The 17,940-nt window shown below is 41.8% G+C and overlaps 1 protein-coding gene across 2 annotated transcripts in view; it reads right to left on the bottom strand.

The window, feature by feature from the left end:
* Window positions 1–17,940, bottom strand: part of dnaaf9 (dynein axonemal assembly factor 9) — a 172,630-nt gene that overhangs the window by 110,894 nt on the left and 43,796 nt on the right. For both annotated transcript variants that reach the window (XM_078224143.1, XM_078224135.1), the window contains 6 exons: window positions 17,713–17,768; window positions 16,353–16,488; window positions 14,727–14,808; window positions 14,600–14,636; window positions 12,918–13,002; window positions 3,621–3,697 (listed from right to left, as the gene is read on the bottom strand). In XM_078224143.1, the coding sequence (XP_078080269.1) occupies window positions 3,621–3,697; window positions 12,918–13,002; window positions 14,600–14,636; window positions 14,727–14,808; window positions 16,353–16,488; window positions 17,713–17,768 (473 nt within the window). The remainder of the gene's footprint in view (window positions 1–3,620; window positions 3,698–12,917; window positions 13,003–14,599; window positions 14,637–14,726; window positions 14,809–16,352; window positions 16,489–17,712; window positions 17,769–17,940) is intronic.

Here is a 17,940-nt window from a genome sequence, read left to right as displayed (position 1 = left end):
ACGCAGACACGTGAGCCGAGCCAGGAATCGAACCCAGGTCCCTGACGCTGTGAGGCAGCAGTGCTAACCACTGTGCCACCGGGCCGCCCCTGAGACAGTTACCAAAATGTTTTGTCTAAAATGCTCAAGGTAAAGTACACATTAGAATTTTGGAATGCCATAAAAATATTGAGGGTCAAACAAAGGAAATGTTTAAGAATGCCAAGCAATCAAAAGTGTGCATGGACAAGATGTATTTGATTAACATATTAGAATCACAATCCAACACTTTCTGGAATGGAATAACTGGGATCAGATTTTTGTGTGGCGGAGGCAGGAATAGGGTCAGTAATTACATAAATTTAAGGATTTTTTTTGCAGTACTTTCCTGACCCCAAACTATTTTTTTATGGCCTTCTCAAGGGTGAGGAAGGCTTTGGGTTGCGATCCTACACACCGTCAGAAAAATTGTTGGGGATTGTCTATAGGTCCCCAAACAGTAGTGGGGATATAAGGGAACATATTTAACCAAAAAAAAAGAGATGTATGCAATAAGGATACAACTGTAATCATGGGTGACTTGAATTTACACAGATTGGACGAACCAAACTAGCAATGGGAGGAGTTCTTCCTGATGTGTGTACGTGATGATTTTTAGACCAATATGTTGAGGAACAGGCTAAACCTTGTTGTGTGGGGTTCCCTTCAGAAAGGGTGATCATAGTACGATAGAATTCTTTAATAAGTTGGAGAGTGAAGTCACCAAATCCGAAACCTGAATCTAAATAAACTATAAGGGTGTGAGATGCGAATTGGCACGGGTAAATTGGGAAAAGGTGGCTCAAACATGGCGTACAAACTAAATTAGAAATAATATTAAATCCAGAGGAGACATAAAATTGCCAGAAAAAGCAGCAAGCCTGAGGATTGGGAGAATTTTAGAATTCAGCAAAAAGAGACCAAACATTTGATCAAGAGGGTGAAAACAGAGTATGAGGGTAAAATTGCAGGGAACATAGACGTTGACTATAAAAACGTCATTAAATATGTGAAGAGAAAAAGATTAATAAAGACAAATGTGGGTCCCTTACAGTCAGCAGCCAAGGAAATTGTAATGGGGAAGAAAGAAATGGCAGAATTAACACATACTTTTGGTCTGTCTTCACAAAAGAGGGCACACGTAATCTCCCAGAAATGTTGAGAACCAAGGATCTAGTGAGAAGTCGGAACTGAAGGAAACCAGCATCAGTAAGAAAATGATGCTGGCGATATTAATAGGGTTAAAGGCTGACAAAGCACAAGGGCCTGATAACCTACACCCCAGAATATTAAAAGTACACAGACATGCCCCTGTCTACATCAACGGGGACAAAGTGGAAATGGTCAAGAGCTTCAAGTTCCTAGGTGTCTAGATCACCAACAACCTGTCCTGGTCCCTCCATACCAACACTATAGTTGAGAAAGCACACCAATGCCTCTACTTTCTAAGGAGGCTAAGGAAATTTGCCATGACTGCAATGACTCTCACCAACTTTTACAGCTGCACCATGCAAAACATTCTTTCTAGTTATATCACAGCTTGGTATGGCTCCTGCTCTGCCCAAGACCGCAAGAAACTACAAAAGGTTGTGAACGTAGCCCAATCCATCACGCAAACCAGCCTCCCATCCATTGACTCTATCTACACTTCCCGCTGCCTCAGAAAAGCAGCCAGCATAATCAATAACCCCACGCAACCTGGGCATACTCTCTTCCAGCTGCTTCTGTTGGGAAAAAGATACAAAAGTCTGAGGACACGTACCAACCGATTCAAGAACAGCTTCTTCCCTGCTGCCATTAGACTTTGGAATGGTCCTACCTTGCATTAAGTTGATCTTTCTCTACACCCTAGGTATGACTGCAACACTACATCTGTACTCCTCTGTGTACGGTATGCTTTGTCTGTATAGCGCGCAAGAAAAATACTTTTCACTGTATACGAATACATGTCACAATAATAAATAAAATAAAATCAAGTAATGGCCCTGGAAATACTGGATGCATTGGTGGTCATCTTCCAAAATTCTACACATTACAATCCCTCCAGATTGGAGGTTGGCAAATGTAACCCCACTATTTAAAATAGGAGGGAGATAAAAAAGGGAGAATTATAGTGCAGTTAGCCTGAAGCTAAAAGTGGGGAAAATGCTGGAGTACGTGATAACAGAACAATTGGAAAGCATTAACGGGATGAACAAAGCCAGCATGGGTTTATTAAAGGTAAATCATGCTTAACAAATCTCCTGTTTTGTTTTGAAAAAGATACCTAGTTTAATAGATAATGGAAAACCAGTGGATATGGTGTATTTGGATTTTCAGAAGGCTTTTAACAAGTTGCATCCAAAGAGGTTAGTGGGCAAAATTAAAGCACAAGGGATAGGGAGTAATAATGTATTAGCATGGATCAAGAATTGGTTGACAGATGGGAACAGAGAATGGGAATAAGTGAGTCTTCTTCCAGCATTAACTAGTGGGGTACCACTGGGATCAATGCTCAGGCCCCAGTTGTTTACGATATAAGTAAATAACTAGGATGAGGGAACCAAATGTAAGGTTTCTAAGTTTGCTGACAACACAAAACTAGACGGAATGTGGGCTGAGAGGAGGAAGCAAGGCTTCAAGGTGATTTAGACAAGTTGAGCGAGTAGGTAAACACATGGCAGATGCAGTACAACTTGACTAAGTTACACACTCCGGTGTGAAAACAGAAGGGAGAGCATTATTTAAATGGTGACATATTGGGAAGTGTGTATAAAGGGATTTGGGTGTTCTTGTACACCAATCAATGAGAGGCAGGTGCAGCAAGCAATTGGGAAGGCAAATGGTGCGTTGGCCTTCATTGCAAGAGATTTGAACTCAAAAATAGGGACATCATACTGTAGCAATACAGGGACTTGGTGAGACCACACCTCAAGTACAGCATGCAGTTTTGGTCTCCCTACCCAAGAAAGGATACGTTTGCCATAGAGGGAATGCAGTGGAGTTCACGAGGATGATACTAGGTTGGCAGGACTGTCCAATGAGGAGAGATTGGTTCAAGTGGGCCTGTATTCACTAGAGTTTATAAGGATGAGAGTAGATCATCCCCCTCTCCACCTACTTCTCTAAAAGACGGAAATATGGCTGGAATGGTATCCAGAGAAACGCTTAGGTTGCTGAACTTGGGAACGGGCTCATGTTTCCTGAGCCCAAAACAAAATCAGGGTCCTGGAGTCTCAAAAAAAGATTTCTTGCAAAAAGCACTTTGAAACAGAGGAGTTGAATGGCCGACTCCTGTGTCTATTCAATACAATGGGTTGGTACTTGCTCTTTTACTGTTCTGCTCTCCCTGCCCAAATCCTACTACCCTCCTTGCTTCAAACATTTATCATGAGTTGTAAAGATATTTGAAAATGCAAAAAGATTAGGGGAGGGAAAAAACTAGCAATTAGCTCAACAATAACTTATTGCTATGTAAACATTGCTATGATTTTATGGAGGCACTAAATGAAATAGAAGCATTGATTATGCCAGTGCTTTCTGTCAGGTACTAAACACAGTCTTACTGCTGGTCTTTATTGCAAGTTAAATTGCAGCCCCAAGATAAAAGATTTTACACGTACCTGAGGACAGTTTTGTACTGCATAAGACTGTAGTAATCCAATGTTGAAAGGAAAACCTCTTCAGCAACTTCTTTGGCCTATAAATGAACAAAATGCAGTAATTTATTATTGTATGGTGGCAGCCTCCATCTCATAAGATCATTGTTTGCATGATGGGGGTCAATTCTGTGCCAAGTATCGCCTGGTATGGTGCTGGAGTCACACCCTGACATGGAAATCTCTGCCACATTTGCTGCAGGGGAAGACAGTGGACTATACAATATTTACTTAAATGAAGGGTAATCTATTCAAACGGATTACTATTTCTAGAACCATGGGTGCTTAACCCGTAATAGTGTAGAGAAATTTACTTGGCCGGTGCAGTCTTGCGAGCTGCTCCTGATTTTACTCAATTATTGGAAGTTGCTTTCCATTCAACAGTGCGAGAAAACAGTGCATAGACACTGCTTATGTGCAGCTTTTGGCAAGTTGATAAAAAGCAATATAGGTTTCATCTTTCAAAACGTTGCTCCCTCTTCCAATTGAAGAGCAGAAGGAACAAACAAAATTATGCACATTGAAATTACTGTTTAATTGTCAGCCTGGTTTCAGTGGTGGCACTCTCACCTTAGTATCAGAACGTTGTGGATTCTGTTGCAAAGTTGAGTTTATGAAGTTGGAATTTGATGTTGGTAAATATGTAAAAAAGAAATTGTAAAAATGCTGGAGGGAAAAAAAACATTGCAGTGTCCCTTTAAAAGCTGGTATTTTGTTTCAGTGCTTGGAGGTTCAAAATGCAAAGTACATTCAGAGTCAAAGCTGAAACATTTGGATCAAAAAGTCAAGCAGTAGCCTTGACAAGACAACCTGTTTTTATTTTAATTCCAATTAATTTAAAACAGACACTCAGCTACCAAGAACCTATAAAATTTGAATTTGGTGGTGTTGACAACATCAGACCAATCCTATTGTAGGAAAATTGATAGGTCATCACAGGTATAAAAGAGAGCGCAGGGGGAAAAAAAACCAGGAGCGTAACAGAAAAACTGCCACCTCTCCAGCCGAGGGGGAGAGAGCAGCTCTCAACTCTGCCAGCTTCAGATATGTCTTAAGAGAGCATACCATCTAACTAGCGAAAGGTACCAAATCAGAAAGAACTTACAGACAGAGGCATCAATAGAAGAACTCCAAAAGTTTCCGAAAGCCACAAAACCTGGATGTACTTTTTTGAGTGACTGAATTCTATTGTTATACTTTTTCCGGTTAATGAGAATTGTATTTATTTGAACAACCTTCCAATAGAATCTTATTTCATTTGGTATGTTACTTGTTTAGTTAAAGTTCCCTGTTAGTTAAGTAAATAAACTGTTAAGTGTTCATTTTAAATTGCATATCAGGTATTTCTGTTAGTTAACCACTAAATGGTACTGAAGAACAGTTCACACCTTCCCACATACCTTTAACAGATTACAAGGAGAGGTATTCCTCTTTGGGGGGGGTTCGGCATTACTTCTCAACAGAGGGTCAACCTCAGCATCATAACAATTCTAATCTCACACAAAGCTTGAGAGCATAACATCACCTGATACTTGAATAGGGCTGAGAGAATCGTTATCAGAGATGCTGCTTTTCTAAAGAGATGGTAAACTGAGGTCCCATCTGGTGTCTCACAATTTGAAGAGCAGGAGCCAGAAATTCAGTTGCCAGCCACCAATTCCATTTCTAGAACATAGAAAAACTACAGCACAAACAGGCCCTTCGGCCCACAAGTTGCGCCGGTCATGTCTCTACCTACCTAGGCCTATATATAGGCTTACCTATAACCCTCAATCCTATTAAGTCCCATGTACTCATCCAGAAGTCTCTTAAAAGACCCTATCGAGTTTGCCTCCACCACCATTGATGGCAGCCGATTCCACTCACCCACCACCCTCTGAGTGAAAAACTTACCCCTGACATCTCCTCTGTACCTACTCCCCAGCACCTTAAACCTGTGTCCTCTCGTAGTAGCCATTTCAGCCCTGGGAAAAAGCCTCTGAGAATCCACCTGATCTATACCTCTCAACATCTTGTACACTTCTATCAGGTCACCTCTCATCCTTCATCTCTCCAAGGAGAAAAGACCGAGCTCCCTCAACTATCCTCATAAGGCATGCCACCCAATCCAGGAAACATCCTTGTAAATCCTCTCTGCACCCTTTCAATAATTTCTACATCCTTCCTGTAATGAGGCGACCAGAACTGAGCACAGTACTCTAAGTGGGGTCTGACGAGGGTCTTATAAAGCTGCATCATTACCTCCCGACTCCTAAACTCAATCCCTCGATTGATGAAGGCCAGCACACCATACGCCTTCTTAACCACCTCCTCTACCTGCGAGGCCGATTTAAGAGTCCTATGGACCCAGACCCCTAGGTCCTTCTGATCCTCTACACTGCAAAGAGTCTTACCTTTGATATTATACTCCTTCATCCCATTTGACCTGCCAAAATGGACCACTACGTATTTATCCGGGTTGAAGTCCATCTGCCACTTCTCCGCCCAGTCTTGCATCCTATCTATGTCACACTGCAGCTTCTGACATCCCTCCAAACTATCCACAACACCACCAACCTTCGTGTCGTCGGCAAACTTACCAACCCATCCCTCCACTTCCTCATCCAGGTCATTTATGAAAATGACAAACGGCAAGGGTCCCAGAACAGATCCCTGGGGCACTCCACTGGTGACCGACCTCCATTCAGGAAAAGACCCATCTACAACCACACTCTGCCTTCTGCAGGCAAGCCAGTTCTGGATCCACAAGGCAACAGCCCCTTGGATCCCATGCCCTCTCACTTTCTCGAGAAGTCTTGCATGGGGGACCTTATCGAACGCCTTGCTGAAGTCCATGTAAACCACATCTACCGCTTTTCCTTCGTCAACGTGTTTAGTCACATTTTCAAAGAACTCCACCAGGCTCGTAAGGCACGATTTGCCTTTTACAAAGCCATGCTGACTACTTTTGAGCATACTAAACTTCTCTAAATGTTCATAAATCCTGTCCCTCAGGATCTTCTCCATCAACTTACCAACCACTGAGGTTAGACTCACCGGTCGGTAATTTCCTGGGCCACGTCTATTCCCTTTCTTGAATATAGGAACCACATCCACAATCCTCCAATCCTCCGGAACCTCTCCCGTCTCCATCGACGACGCAAAGATCATCGCCAGAGGCTCTGCAATCTCTTCCCTCGCTTCCCACAGTAACCTGGGGTACATCCCATCCGGTCCCGGCGACTTATCTATCTTGATGCTATTCAAAATTTCCAACACATCCTCTTTCTTAATGTCGACAAACTCAATCTTCTCAGTCCGCCGCAATCCTGTAGTACAACCACCCAGGTCTTTTTCCACTGTGAATACCGAGGTAAAGTATTGATTCAGCACCTCTGCTATTCCTTCCGGTTCCGTACACACTTTCTCACCTTCACATTTTATAGGTCCTATTCCTTCACATCTCATCCTTTTACTCTTCACATATTTATAGAACGCCTTCGGGTTCTCCTTAATCTTACCTGACAAGGTCCTCTCGTGACCCCTTCTGGCTCTCCTAATTTCCTTCTTAAGTCCCTTCCTACAAGCCGTATACTCATCTAGATCCCCATCATCGCCTAGCTCTCTGAACCTATTGTACGCTTTCCTTTTCCTTTTGACTAGGTTCAGCACAGCTTTCGTGCACCACGGTTCCCGTAACCTACCAAAACCTCCGTCTCATCGGAACGTTGTCATGTAGAACTCCAGACAAACAATCCTTGAAAAGCTGCCACCTTACTACGGTACTTTCCCTCGAGAATACCTCCTTCCAATTTACGTCTCTAATCTCATGCCTGATGGCTTCATATTTCCCCTTACTCCGAGCTTGCCTGATCCTATCTCTTTCCAATGTTAGCGTAAAGGAGAGAGAGTTATGATCACTATCCCCAAGATGCTCCACCACAGAGATCCGACACCTGTCCAGGCTCATTAGCCAGTACCAGATCGAGTACAGCCTCTCCTCTTGTAGATTTATCGACATGCTGTGTCAGGAAACCCTCCTGAACACACCTCACAAACTCCTCCCCATCCAAACCCCTTACCCTCGGGATATTCCAATCGATGTTTGGGAAATTAAAGTCTCCCATCACGACAACCCTGTTATTACTACATCTCTCCAGGATCTGTTTCCCTATCTGCTCAACAGCCTTGTTACTATTGGGCGGCCTATAGAAAACACGCAGTAAAGTTATCGACCCCTTCCCGCTCCGAACTTCCACCCACAGAGACTCCGTAGACAACCCCTCCACGGCGTCCATCTTCTCTACAGCTGTGACACTATCCTTGATCAGCAGTGCCACTCCCCCCACCTCTTCTGCCTCCCTCTCTGTCCTTTCTGAAACATCTGAAACCCGGAACCTGAAGTATCCAGTCCTGTCCCCGTCCCCAAGTCTCCGTAATGGCCACCACATCACACTTCCAAGCATCGATCCACACTCTAAGCTCATCCACTTTATTCACGACGCTCCTGGCATTAAAATAGACACATCTCAAACCATTGGTCTGAGCTTTCCCCTTCTCCATCATCCATCTATTCTCCCTCTTACACTGTCTACAATCCCTCTCTATTAGTGGGCTACCCTCCTCGCTCCCAGTCACCTCATCTCGATTCCCTCCCCCCAACCTTTCTAGTTTAAAGTCTCTCCAGTAGCATTAGCCAACCTTCCTGCCAGGATATTGGTCCCCCTGGGATTCAAGTGCCACCCGTCTTTTTTATACAGGTCACACCTGCCCCTAAAGAGGTCCCAATGATCCAGGAACCCGAATCCCTGCCCCCTGCTCCAGTCCCTCAGCCACGCATTCATCCTCCACCTCTCTCCATTCCTGCTCTCACTTTCCCGTGGCACAGGCAGTAATCCTGAGATTACTACCTTTGCGTTCCTCCTTCTCAACTGTCTACCTAACTCCCTATATTCTCTTTTCGTGACCCCTTCCCTCTTCCTACCTATGTCAGCGGTACAATATGTACCATGACCTCTGGCTCCTCTCCCTCCCCCTCTCAGGATTTCTGGGACGCAACCAGAGACATCCCGGATCCCGGCACCAGGGAAGCAGACCACCATCCGAGACTCCCGTCTGCCTCCGCAAAAACGCCTGTCCGACCCCCTTACTGTTGAGTCCCCGATTAATACTGCCTTCCTCCTCCTTTCTTTAGCCCTCTGAGTTACAGGGCCGGACTCTGCTCCAGAGACACAGCCACTGCTGCTTCCCCCAGGTGGGCTGTCCCCCCCTGCAGTACTCAGACAGGAGTACTTATTGTGAAGGGGCGCATCCACCGGGGTGCTCTCTATCACCCGAGCTTTCCTCCTCCTGGCCGTTACCCACTTGCCTGCCTCCCATGGCGCTGGTGTGACCACCTGATGATAGCTCCTGTCTATCACCTCCTCATTTTCCCTAACCAGATGAAGATTCTCGAGCGGCACTTCCAGTTCGCTAACATGGTCCCTTAGGAACCGCAGCTCGACACACCCATCACAGATGTGGACATCTGGGAGGCCAGGAGCCTCCAGGACCTCCCACATCCTACATTGGGAACAACAGACTGGCCTCACACTCATAATTTCCCTTTTTGTTTCAAGGAACACAGAGAAACGTACTTAAGAATTAAAGTTACCCCGCCTCACCCTTTCCGCCCAAGCCCTTCGAGCCAAAGCCCTTACAGCTCTCACTCAACTCCCAGCTCAGTCTTTTTTTAAATCATTTTCAGAGGCTGTATATCTCACAGTTCACAATCTTGGGTGTCATATTTGAGCTTCTGACCCCATATCACCTGCATCAAAGCCACCACTAGCACCTTCATAATCACGTTCATCTCCATTTCTGTCTCAGCCCATCTGCTGTTTTATTATCTTAAGACTCAAATCCTGCATCACTTTCCTGCCAACCTCTAATCTTTTCCTTCCCTTGTACTCACCCCCAAATCCTACCGCAGAATTGACCATATCCAAAACTATGTGCATTATTCCTAATTTTCTAACTTTCACCAGTCCCATCATCAATCCTGAGCTTTCTGATTGACAAATAGTCATACAAAGCTTTCAGAATTTTTTTCTTGCACGTCAGGACAGGACCAAGAACACAAAATTCAAAAGAACAATTTGTACTGCAAGAGTAAAGGGTTGGTAATTGGTTGGCAAGTCAGCTCTGATAGAGAATATAGGGGCACAAATTTAAGACTGAGTGAAGAGAAATTTCTTCTGTCAGAGGGCTATGAGTCTTTCAAACTGCTTGCCACAGAAAGCTGTGGGACATATACTTAAGGCTGAGATAGATAGATTTTTGATCATTAAGGGAAATCAAGGGTTATCGGGAAAGGGCAAGAAAGTGGATGAGAGGAACGTTGGATCAGCCATGATCCTACTGAATGCCAGAGCAGGTTCGAGGGGCCAAACGGCCTACTCCTGTTCCTATTTCTTATGGTCTTATGATTGGTTATAAACATTACCATGGTGAATGTGCCAGTAAGCTATTGTACCACATGCTTTCATTTATTTTTAAAAAGGGGCAATATCCGCATAAGGAAGAAGACAGGTCCCTGCATATGAATATATGTAGTTTCTAGCAAGGATAAGTGAATTACATTACATGTTTGACTGATAACCCGAATTTAGTCATTGGTGTAATTCTTGGCACAATCAAGATTGTTCAGCAGGTGCTGCCCAATCGCAGAATCAGATCTAACATCTGGCATTATGTTATGAGTTTTGCAAACATGGGTTGGTTGAGTACAGTCAGTGCACTGCCTATTACAAACAGCCCAAACGATGTACTGCTTGATACCAGTTGCTGGGGCAGCACGGGTGGCTGTCAGTGTGGAGTTTGCATGTTCTCCCAGTGTCTGCAGGTGTTCCAAATGGCGTGTCAGTTAGGTGGATTGGCCATGCTTAATTCTCCCTCAGTGTACCCTAACAGGCACCAGAATGTAGTGACTAGGGGATTTTCACGGTAGCTTCATTGCAGTATTAATGTAAGCCTACTTGTGACACTAATAAACTTTAAAACTATATTCAAAGAAAGAAAAAAGAACAGTACAGCACAGGAACAGACCCTTCGGCCCACCAAGCCTGCGCTGATCACTTTGTCCTATCTAGACCAACCACCTGCATCCCTCTAATCCTTGCCTGTTGGCCTTATAAGTTTTAAAGGCTAACGTGCCTTCCTCAACCACCTCACTTGGAAGTGCATCCCAAGCCCCCACCACCATCTGTGTAAAAAGCTTCCCCTGTACATTTCTACTGAACCTTTCCCCCCTTACGATGAACTTGTACCCCCTTGTAATTGTTATTTCTGCCCTGGGAAAAAGCTTCCAACTGTTTACCTTATCTTATTTATGGTAGTGTGGTGACCAGAATTGGACACAGTATTCCAAATGTGGCCTAACCAATTTTTATATAACTAACATAATTTGCCAACTTTATTCTCAATGCCCCAGCCAATGAAGGCAAGCATGCCATATGCTTTCTTCACCACCTTTTCCCCCTGTGCTGACACTTTTAAGGATCTATGGACCTGTACTCCCAGATCTCTCTGCATGTCTATGCTCCTGATAGTTCTGCATTTATGTTATAGCTCCTGGTATTGCACTGGCCCTAAATTCATATACCACAATATGGAAGAATGTCTTTTTGACATCACGGCAGCATCTTGTTAATGGAAAAACACCATTTTGGCACTGCTTAATAGTGGTATAAAAGAGCTAACTTCACTTGCTCAAATTTTTGAGATACTTTATCCTTCCAGGTCAATTTGAGGTGGACTGCATGCTTTTCAGGTCAGAAAGTGGTGAACTTGAGGCCATTCCGAAGTATGTATGATAGTCAGTGTGCAATGATCTGATCAGGATAGTTATTTATCTTGCAAGTTAACTTTGATGCATCCTATTTCAGTGTCAATTCTTCATGCTAATCACTTGCTAAACAATCCTGTGTGCGCTAAGAATTACACCAACGACCAATTTAGAATTAGCAATCGGGCTCGCCATGTTGCTTATTAGAAGCTATAAACATTCATACGCAGGGACCTTTCTTCTGCAGGCAAAAGGAGTACGCCCAGATGCTGGTCCTTTTTGAATAAAGCAAAGCATGAGGGATAATTGCTCCATGCTGCATTCGGATGGCAACGCCTTAACTAGAGCCAACTTATCAACCAATCAGCACCCCTTTTCTCATGCAGTATAAATTGCTGATCTCTTTGAATTTGGCATTCTTGCATTTGTCGTTATGAGTGCAAGATGAAAATCTTTGATAGCATGTCTCTTTTTTTCAGAAATAATCAATTTCTGACCGATGTCCGACTTCTACTTCAGCAATATTTCAAATTTAAAATTCTCATTCAAATCTCTTCAGGGTCTCCTCTGTCACTACCTCTGTGACCTTCTCCAGTCTTATACCCTTCAGTTGTCTAGACCCCAAGTTCCAAATTTCTCTCCCAAGCCTCTATTCCTTTAAGACATTCCTTAAAACTTATTCCTGTCCTAACATTGCCTCATGCGACTTGCTACCAAAGTTAAACATTCATCTGAAAAACCTTCAGATGTTTTGCCACTTTAAATGTGCTACATAAATTTAAGTTGTTCTGGTCCTGGTCAATATTTATCCCTCAACTAAGCACATTATCTGGTCATGCTTCTCTTTGATGTTTGTGCAACATTGCTGTGCACAAATTTTACTGCAGTGACTACTTGAGAAGTACTTCATTGGCTGCCAACTGCTTTGGGGCATCCTAGGGTAAAGAAAAGCACTGCATAATTCAAGTTCTTTCTTCCAACTGTGTAGCTAAGTCTGAATAGGTGAAAGTAAAGATTTCCATTTCAGTCAAAGATGAGGGGCCATAGATTCAAGATTAAATATATATGACTTAAAATTTGACCCAAATGAAACTTAAATGACAGATGAAACTACTTCACAGAGAGTTACAAAATATGGAAGTTGTTCAAGTAGTTGAAGCAGAAACTGTTAATAATTAAGAGAAGGGTATACCATCGCACACTGTTTTGGCCAGTATTTCTACATTTTTTCACAGTACTAAGCTGAAAATTCATAAAATACAAATGGAGCAAGAATATCTCCCATGCATTACATGTTGTCAGACATATTATTCCACCTTCATTCATTTGGAGGATGTTGCCAAGATTCAAGCATTTTGCCGGGGTATGATATAATTTCTAACTTAATTAGTCATGCTTGCTACAGATTGCAACACCAAAACAAGCACAGTTAAAATTCAATCTTACAAAAGACTTACAATTTTTATGCTGGAAGTTTCTACGTAGCATCGGATGCTAGCCAGCACTGCTTCTACTACAGCAACATAAATCTGTGGCAACACCCTATGAAATAAAGATCATTCAGAAACTTACTCACTGATTCATGATGCAGCCCAGAACAGTGTTTACCAATATATCATCCACCAGCTACATGTGGCCAGCTGAGAATACATATGGAGCCAATGACATTTCTGATTAGTAGGTTAACAATAAGTAATTGGCATTTGGCATTGAGATGCGATATCAATATTCAGAAACACATGGAGTTTCCATGGTACTTTAACCTTTGTTTGTTTCTTTAAATTCATTTTTATGGGATGTGGGTGCCACTGGCTAGACCAACATTGCCTATTCCTCGTTGCCCTTGAGAAGGTAGCGGTGAGCTGCATTTTTGAAGTCCCTGAGGTGTAGGTACACCCACAGTGCTGTTAGGAAGGGAGTTCCAGGATTTTGACCCAATGACAGTGAAGGAACGGGGATATATTTCCAAGTCAGGATGGTGAATGACTTGGAGGGAAACCTCCAGGTGATGGTGCTCCCAGGTATCTGCTGCTCTTGGGCTTTTAGTAAAACGTGAAGAGGAAAGCTAGAGCGAGTGGTTTTTCAGTGCTACGAGTACCTTACTTCCTTGCTTACAGAATGGTGGCAGATGTTTGTAAATATACATGCAACACCAAGCCCCTTCTCTTTCAGCAACCTAAAAAGGAATATTCCCTCTGCTCTGCTACTTTACCCTTTTCTCAATCACCCCCCAATGCCCATCTCCCCTTCTCACACAAGAACAGGAAAGGTGAAATATGCCTTTTCTGCCTGTCCTTTCCCACACTTCAAGGCCTCAAACAGTCCTCCCAAGTGCTCCAGTGATTTGCATGTACTTTTTTCAATTTAGAGTACAATATTCATTGCCCATAATGCAGCCTTCTCTCCAGTGAAGAGACTCAATGTTGGTTGGGTGTCGCTTTGCTAAACACCTCCTTTCAGTCTGTAAGCATGACTGTGAACTTCTGGTCTCCTGTCATTTAAATTCCCTGTCCCATGCTGACTCTGACCTCTCTGTCATTGGCCTCCCACACTGTTCCAATGAAACTAATCCCAAGTTCAAGGAACAGCATCTCATCTTTCAATTAAGCCTTCTGGACTCAACATCAAGATCAACAATTTTAAATCCTAATTCTGCAATGGCCAGTTAAACATCCTCTACAGTACATTCCTGAAGTGCAATTTTAAGCTTCTGGTGATAAAATACAATTGTTGATATCAGATCTGCCGCATGTTTAAAAACTTAGCCAAATGTCTTTTCCATCAATTGAACAATCTGGTGTCACTCGTTTTACACTATTGCAAAGTAATATTTATTTTAGACTATGCAACTCTTCCTGGCTCCTGGCCGATCATCATCATGAGTTATGTGCACTATTATGAGTTACTATCTCTAGAAGTTAAAATATTCCCCCCCAAACTGGATAAGGGCTCATATAGATCCAAAATGTTAACTCTTTTTCTCTCTCTCCATAGATGCTGCCAGACCTGCTAGGTTTATCCAGCATTTTCTGTTTGTATTTCAGATTTCCAGCATCCACAGTTAATTTGATGTTGGTCCAAGTTCATCATGCATGTCTTTATTTTAAATGATGGCATAGAAAATTAGAATAAAACTTACAACAGTTCATTCTTTTTCTGTTGATTGTTGTCTTTGCCTGCAAGAATTACATTAAAATAGACATTCATTTTATTTCTGATTGTCTTTAGAAAGAAGAAATTAACTAATTTTTCAGGTATTAACTTACCCATGTAAGGCACATGAGAATTTCCAAAAAAATATGTCCGTGAGCATGCCAACGGTCCTCTGGGTGATGTGCACTGCACAACCTGGAAGGTATTTTGGTAGATTACCCCATATAGCCGTTGCAATTTTGGAATCAAACAAACAACTAACTAGCAATTCTGCACATTTTCAGACAAAAGTAAAATACAATTTAAGATTCGGAATTAATAATGGAGAGCATTAAAGAATTGATGTGCTATGTCATAGAACAGTAGGACACAAGGTTCAAGTTCAGTATTTCCCACATAATGCACTTTGATGCAATTCCCAGCATATCTTTGTTCGACAATCAAATTAAGTCATCAAATTAATGTGACAAAAACACTTTTTATTTATACTCAAACACTTTGAAAAAATATTGACAATGTTCTCAACACTGAAGCTAAAACACCAACAAATCTCCATGTCGCTCAGTTCTGACTACATTAATTCAGCTATTATTTAATCTTAGAGATGAGAGTGCAGTATTTTGTACAGGATAACACAATTAGCAAATAAAGCAACAATTTTGGAAAACCTCCACCAATACACAGTGGGGAAGAGCAAATTTCCCCATCACACAAAAATATAACACTCCCATTAACTATGCTTTAATGTTTAAATTTGTTGTCGAATATAGCTATTTATCAAATCATTGGATACCGGTGGCTATACAGTGTGCAGAGTAAAATATGCTATATCTGGACTATGAGGTTAAAAGTGTCCAAGTGTTGATAAGTCAAAACATCAATCAGATGCAAGGCCATTATAAGTGACAAAATGTACCAATTTTTAGCACCGCAGTGAAACACCAACAAATTTCCACGTCACTCAGGTCTGACTACCGCAGAATATTGACACAATCTGAAAGTTATTTGCATGCAGTTATTATGACTGTCCCTTCATCCATTCTTTTGTATGGGTAAAATGTTTGTTGCTTGCCAGTCATCTTAGAAACCAATATGACATGGCGTCTATCCTTAAGGGCCCAATTTTGAAAATATGAACATCTGCCACATTATGGATTAATGCAGTTTAAAACCAACTGCACAATTTTTCATACCGTCACAGTGCAAAATCGGATTACTTTATCTCCTGCATCTACCGTCTCAAAATTATTCTGATGCAAGCTAAAGCATATCCTATTTAACCCAGTTAATCAATAGAAAGACAGACGTAACGTAGCATCCCATAGTACCAAAACAAACCATTTGGTCAAAGTTAATTTTTATGTCTTATCTCATGCATGAGATCATCCTCAATTAGCCTGTCAGATTAAATAAAAATATCGCCCCTTGTCTGGATAATTCAAACTGATACATCAACTGGGAGTCTCGGGTACGAACACACACCTTACTGAAGGTATTGCATTAAGTTTCTTGGACCAATAACAAATGTACCAATCTTAGGTTTATTACATTCTAGATAGCATTAAATCTTAAATTTAACTTTTTGGTGACAAGGTAGGATGAAAAGTCCAAACCAATACATTTGCTGATATATTTTGCATCGCATCCTATTTATATACCACCAGAAAATTAGCCACAACTATTGCAAAAACCAGCACACATATTTGTGAATACGAAATGGGAAAAATGAGTTACAATACCATATGCCTAGCTGTGCCTCCTCTGTTGTTTGTGTTTTTAACAAGGTGACCCTCAGATGGAAAAGTAAAGCTGTACGAGTTTAAGTTTTCTTTTGTCGAGTGACAACCAAAGAGAACAAAAGGCTGCCGATCAGTGCTAAATAAGGGTAAAAAAAGTAGTAAAATCATCTAGAATATTTGTAGCTTATTTTCAAAGAAATTGTAAATTGTACTTTTTGTGACCACCAGGCATCACAAACACTATCCAGCCAATTAAGTACTTCTTTGAAGCATAGTCATTTTTGCAATGTAGGAAACATGGCAGCAAGTATGCACAAAGATCATAATTAATATTTTTTGTGATGGTGATTGAAGGATAAATATTGGCCAGGTCACAAGACAGCTGCCCTGCTCTTCTTGGATGTTTTACATCCACCCAACCAGGTGGATGGGGCATCAGTTTAACATCCCTTCCAAAATATGGCACCTTGGACATTGCAGTGCTTCCTCAGTATGGCATTGAAGTGTCAGTGTTGATTTTTAGACAACATTTCTGAATCCAGAACTTTGTGGGCGGAATTTAATGGAGCATGATGGGACAGACATAATTGACAGTGTGCCAGGAGAATCAGATGGGAGGCCACATGTCCAATTTCCAGTGTCAGGAAAATTGTACTCCATTTCGTGTGAAGGCAGGAAGGGCTCAAGGCTAGAATCCTGCCTTCTGGTGACAGGAAATCAATTAGATTTGTTAACAAGCTACTTAAAGCAAATTGTCTCCGAGCCCACCAAAGGTTAATGGGGGCTCAGGGATTTCAATGGACTTGCACAGTTCTCCCATGCCTTCAAAGGCTGCCCAGGTCGGGTGTTAGGGTAGGAAACAGTTAACTGTCAAGGAGTGTGAAGTTGGTAATTCTGGGTGAACTGGCTAAGCAGTTCAGTGGGTGCGTACACAAGGGGAATTTTGTGTGGAAGAATAAAAGTGTGTGAAGAAGTCAAGACTTGGTCCAAAATCATGAGGGAAAAACTGTTCCCACGCGTGAAATGATAAAAGAATGAGGGGACATGCAGGGAAGAACATTTTCACACAGAGTGGTTCGGTTCTGGGATTCCTGTAGCTGCTCATACAAATTTTAGTGTTAGAACCTCTTAAGTGAAGAATTTGATTGAATATCTGATTTCAATCAAAGTCATCTTAAAAGCAACTTGGATCAGCTTGCTTTTGCTTTAAAAATTATTTTCTTTCACCATCTGGCACCATCTATTAAAAATAAGTTGTTTTTTAAAGAAATAAGAGGATCCCTGTACATAGAGCCCAAAATAAAAACACATCATCAAATACTCCATGTTAAAATAAAATATTTTGCATATATATATGTACCTTTTTTCTGTAATTTGACTGGTTATCAACCCGTGGCTGAAGTAAGTTCGAAAAGGCTGGAAAAGAAAATTAAAAGTCATTTTTGGAAGGAGAACCAAATCGCCTTAAGATGCTCAATACATTTGTTACATTCAATCTAAGTCTTCTGTGAAGTGTACAATTTTCAATGGATAAGCCATGAATTTATGAAGTACATCATTTCTATCAAATCTAAAACTTGTATTACAC

Source organism: Mustelus asterias, chromosome 1 (assembly GCF_964213995.1).
Source record: "Mustelus asterias chromosome 1, sMusAst1.hap1.1, whole genome shotgun sequence".
Classification (NCBI taxonomy): domain Eukaryota; kingdom Metazoa; phylum Chordata; class Chondrichthyes; order Carcharhiniformes; family Triakidae; genus Mustelus; species Mustelus asterias.
Note: the sequence above shows the minus strand (reverse complement) of the source record. Positions and strands in the feature narration are given on the sequence as shown.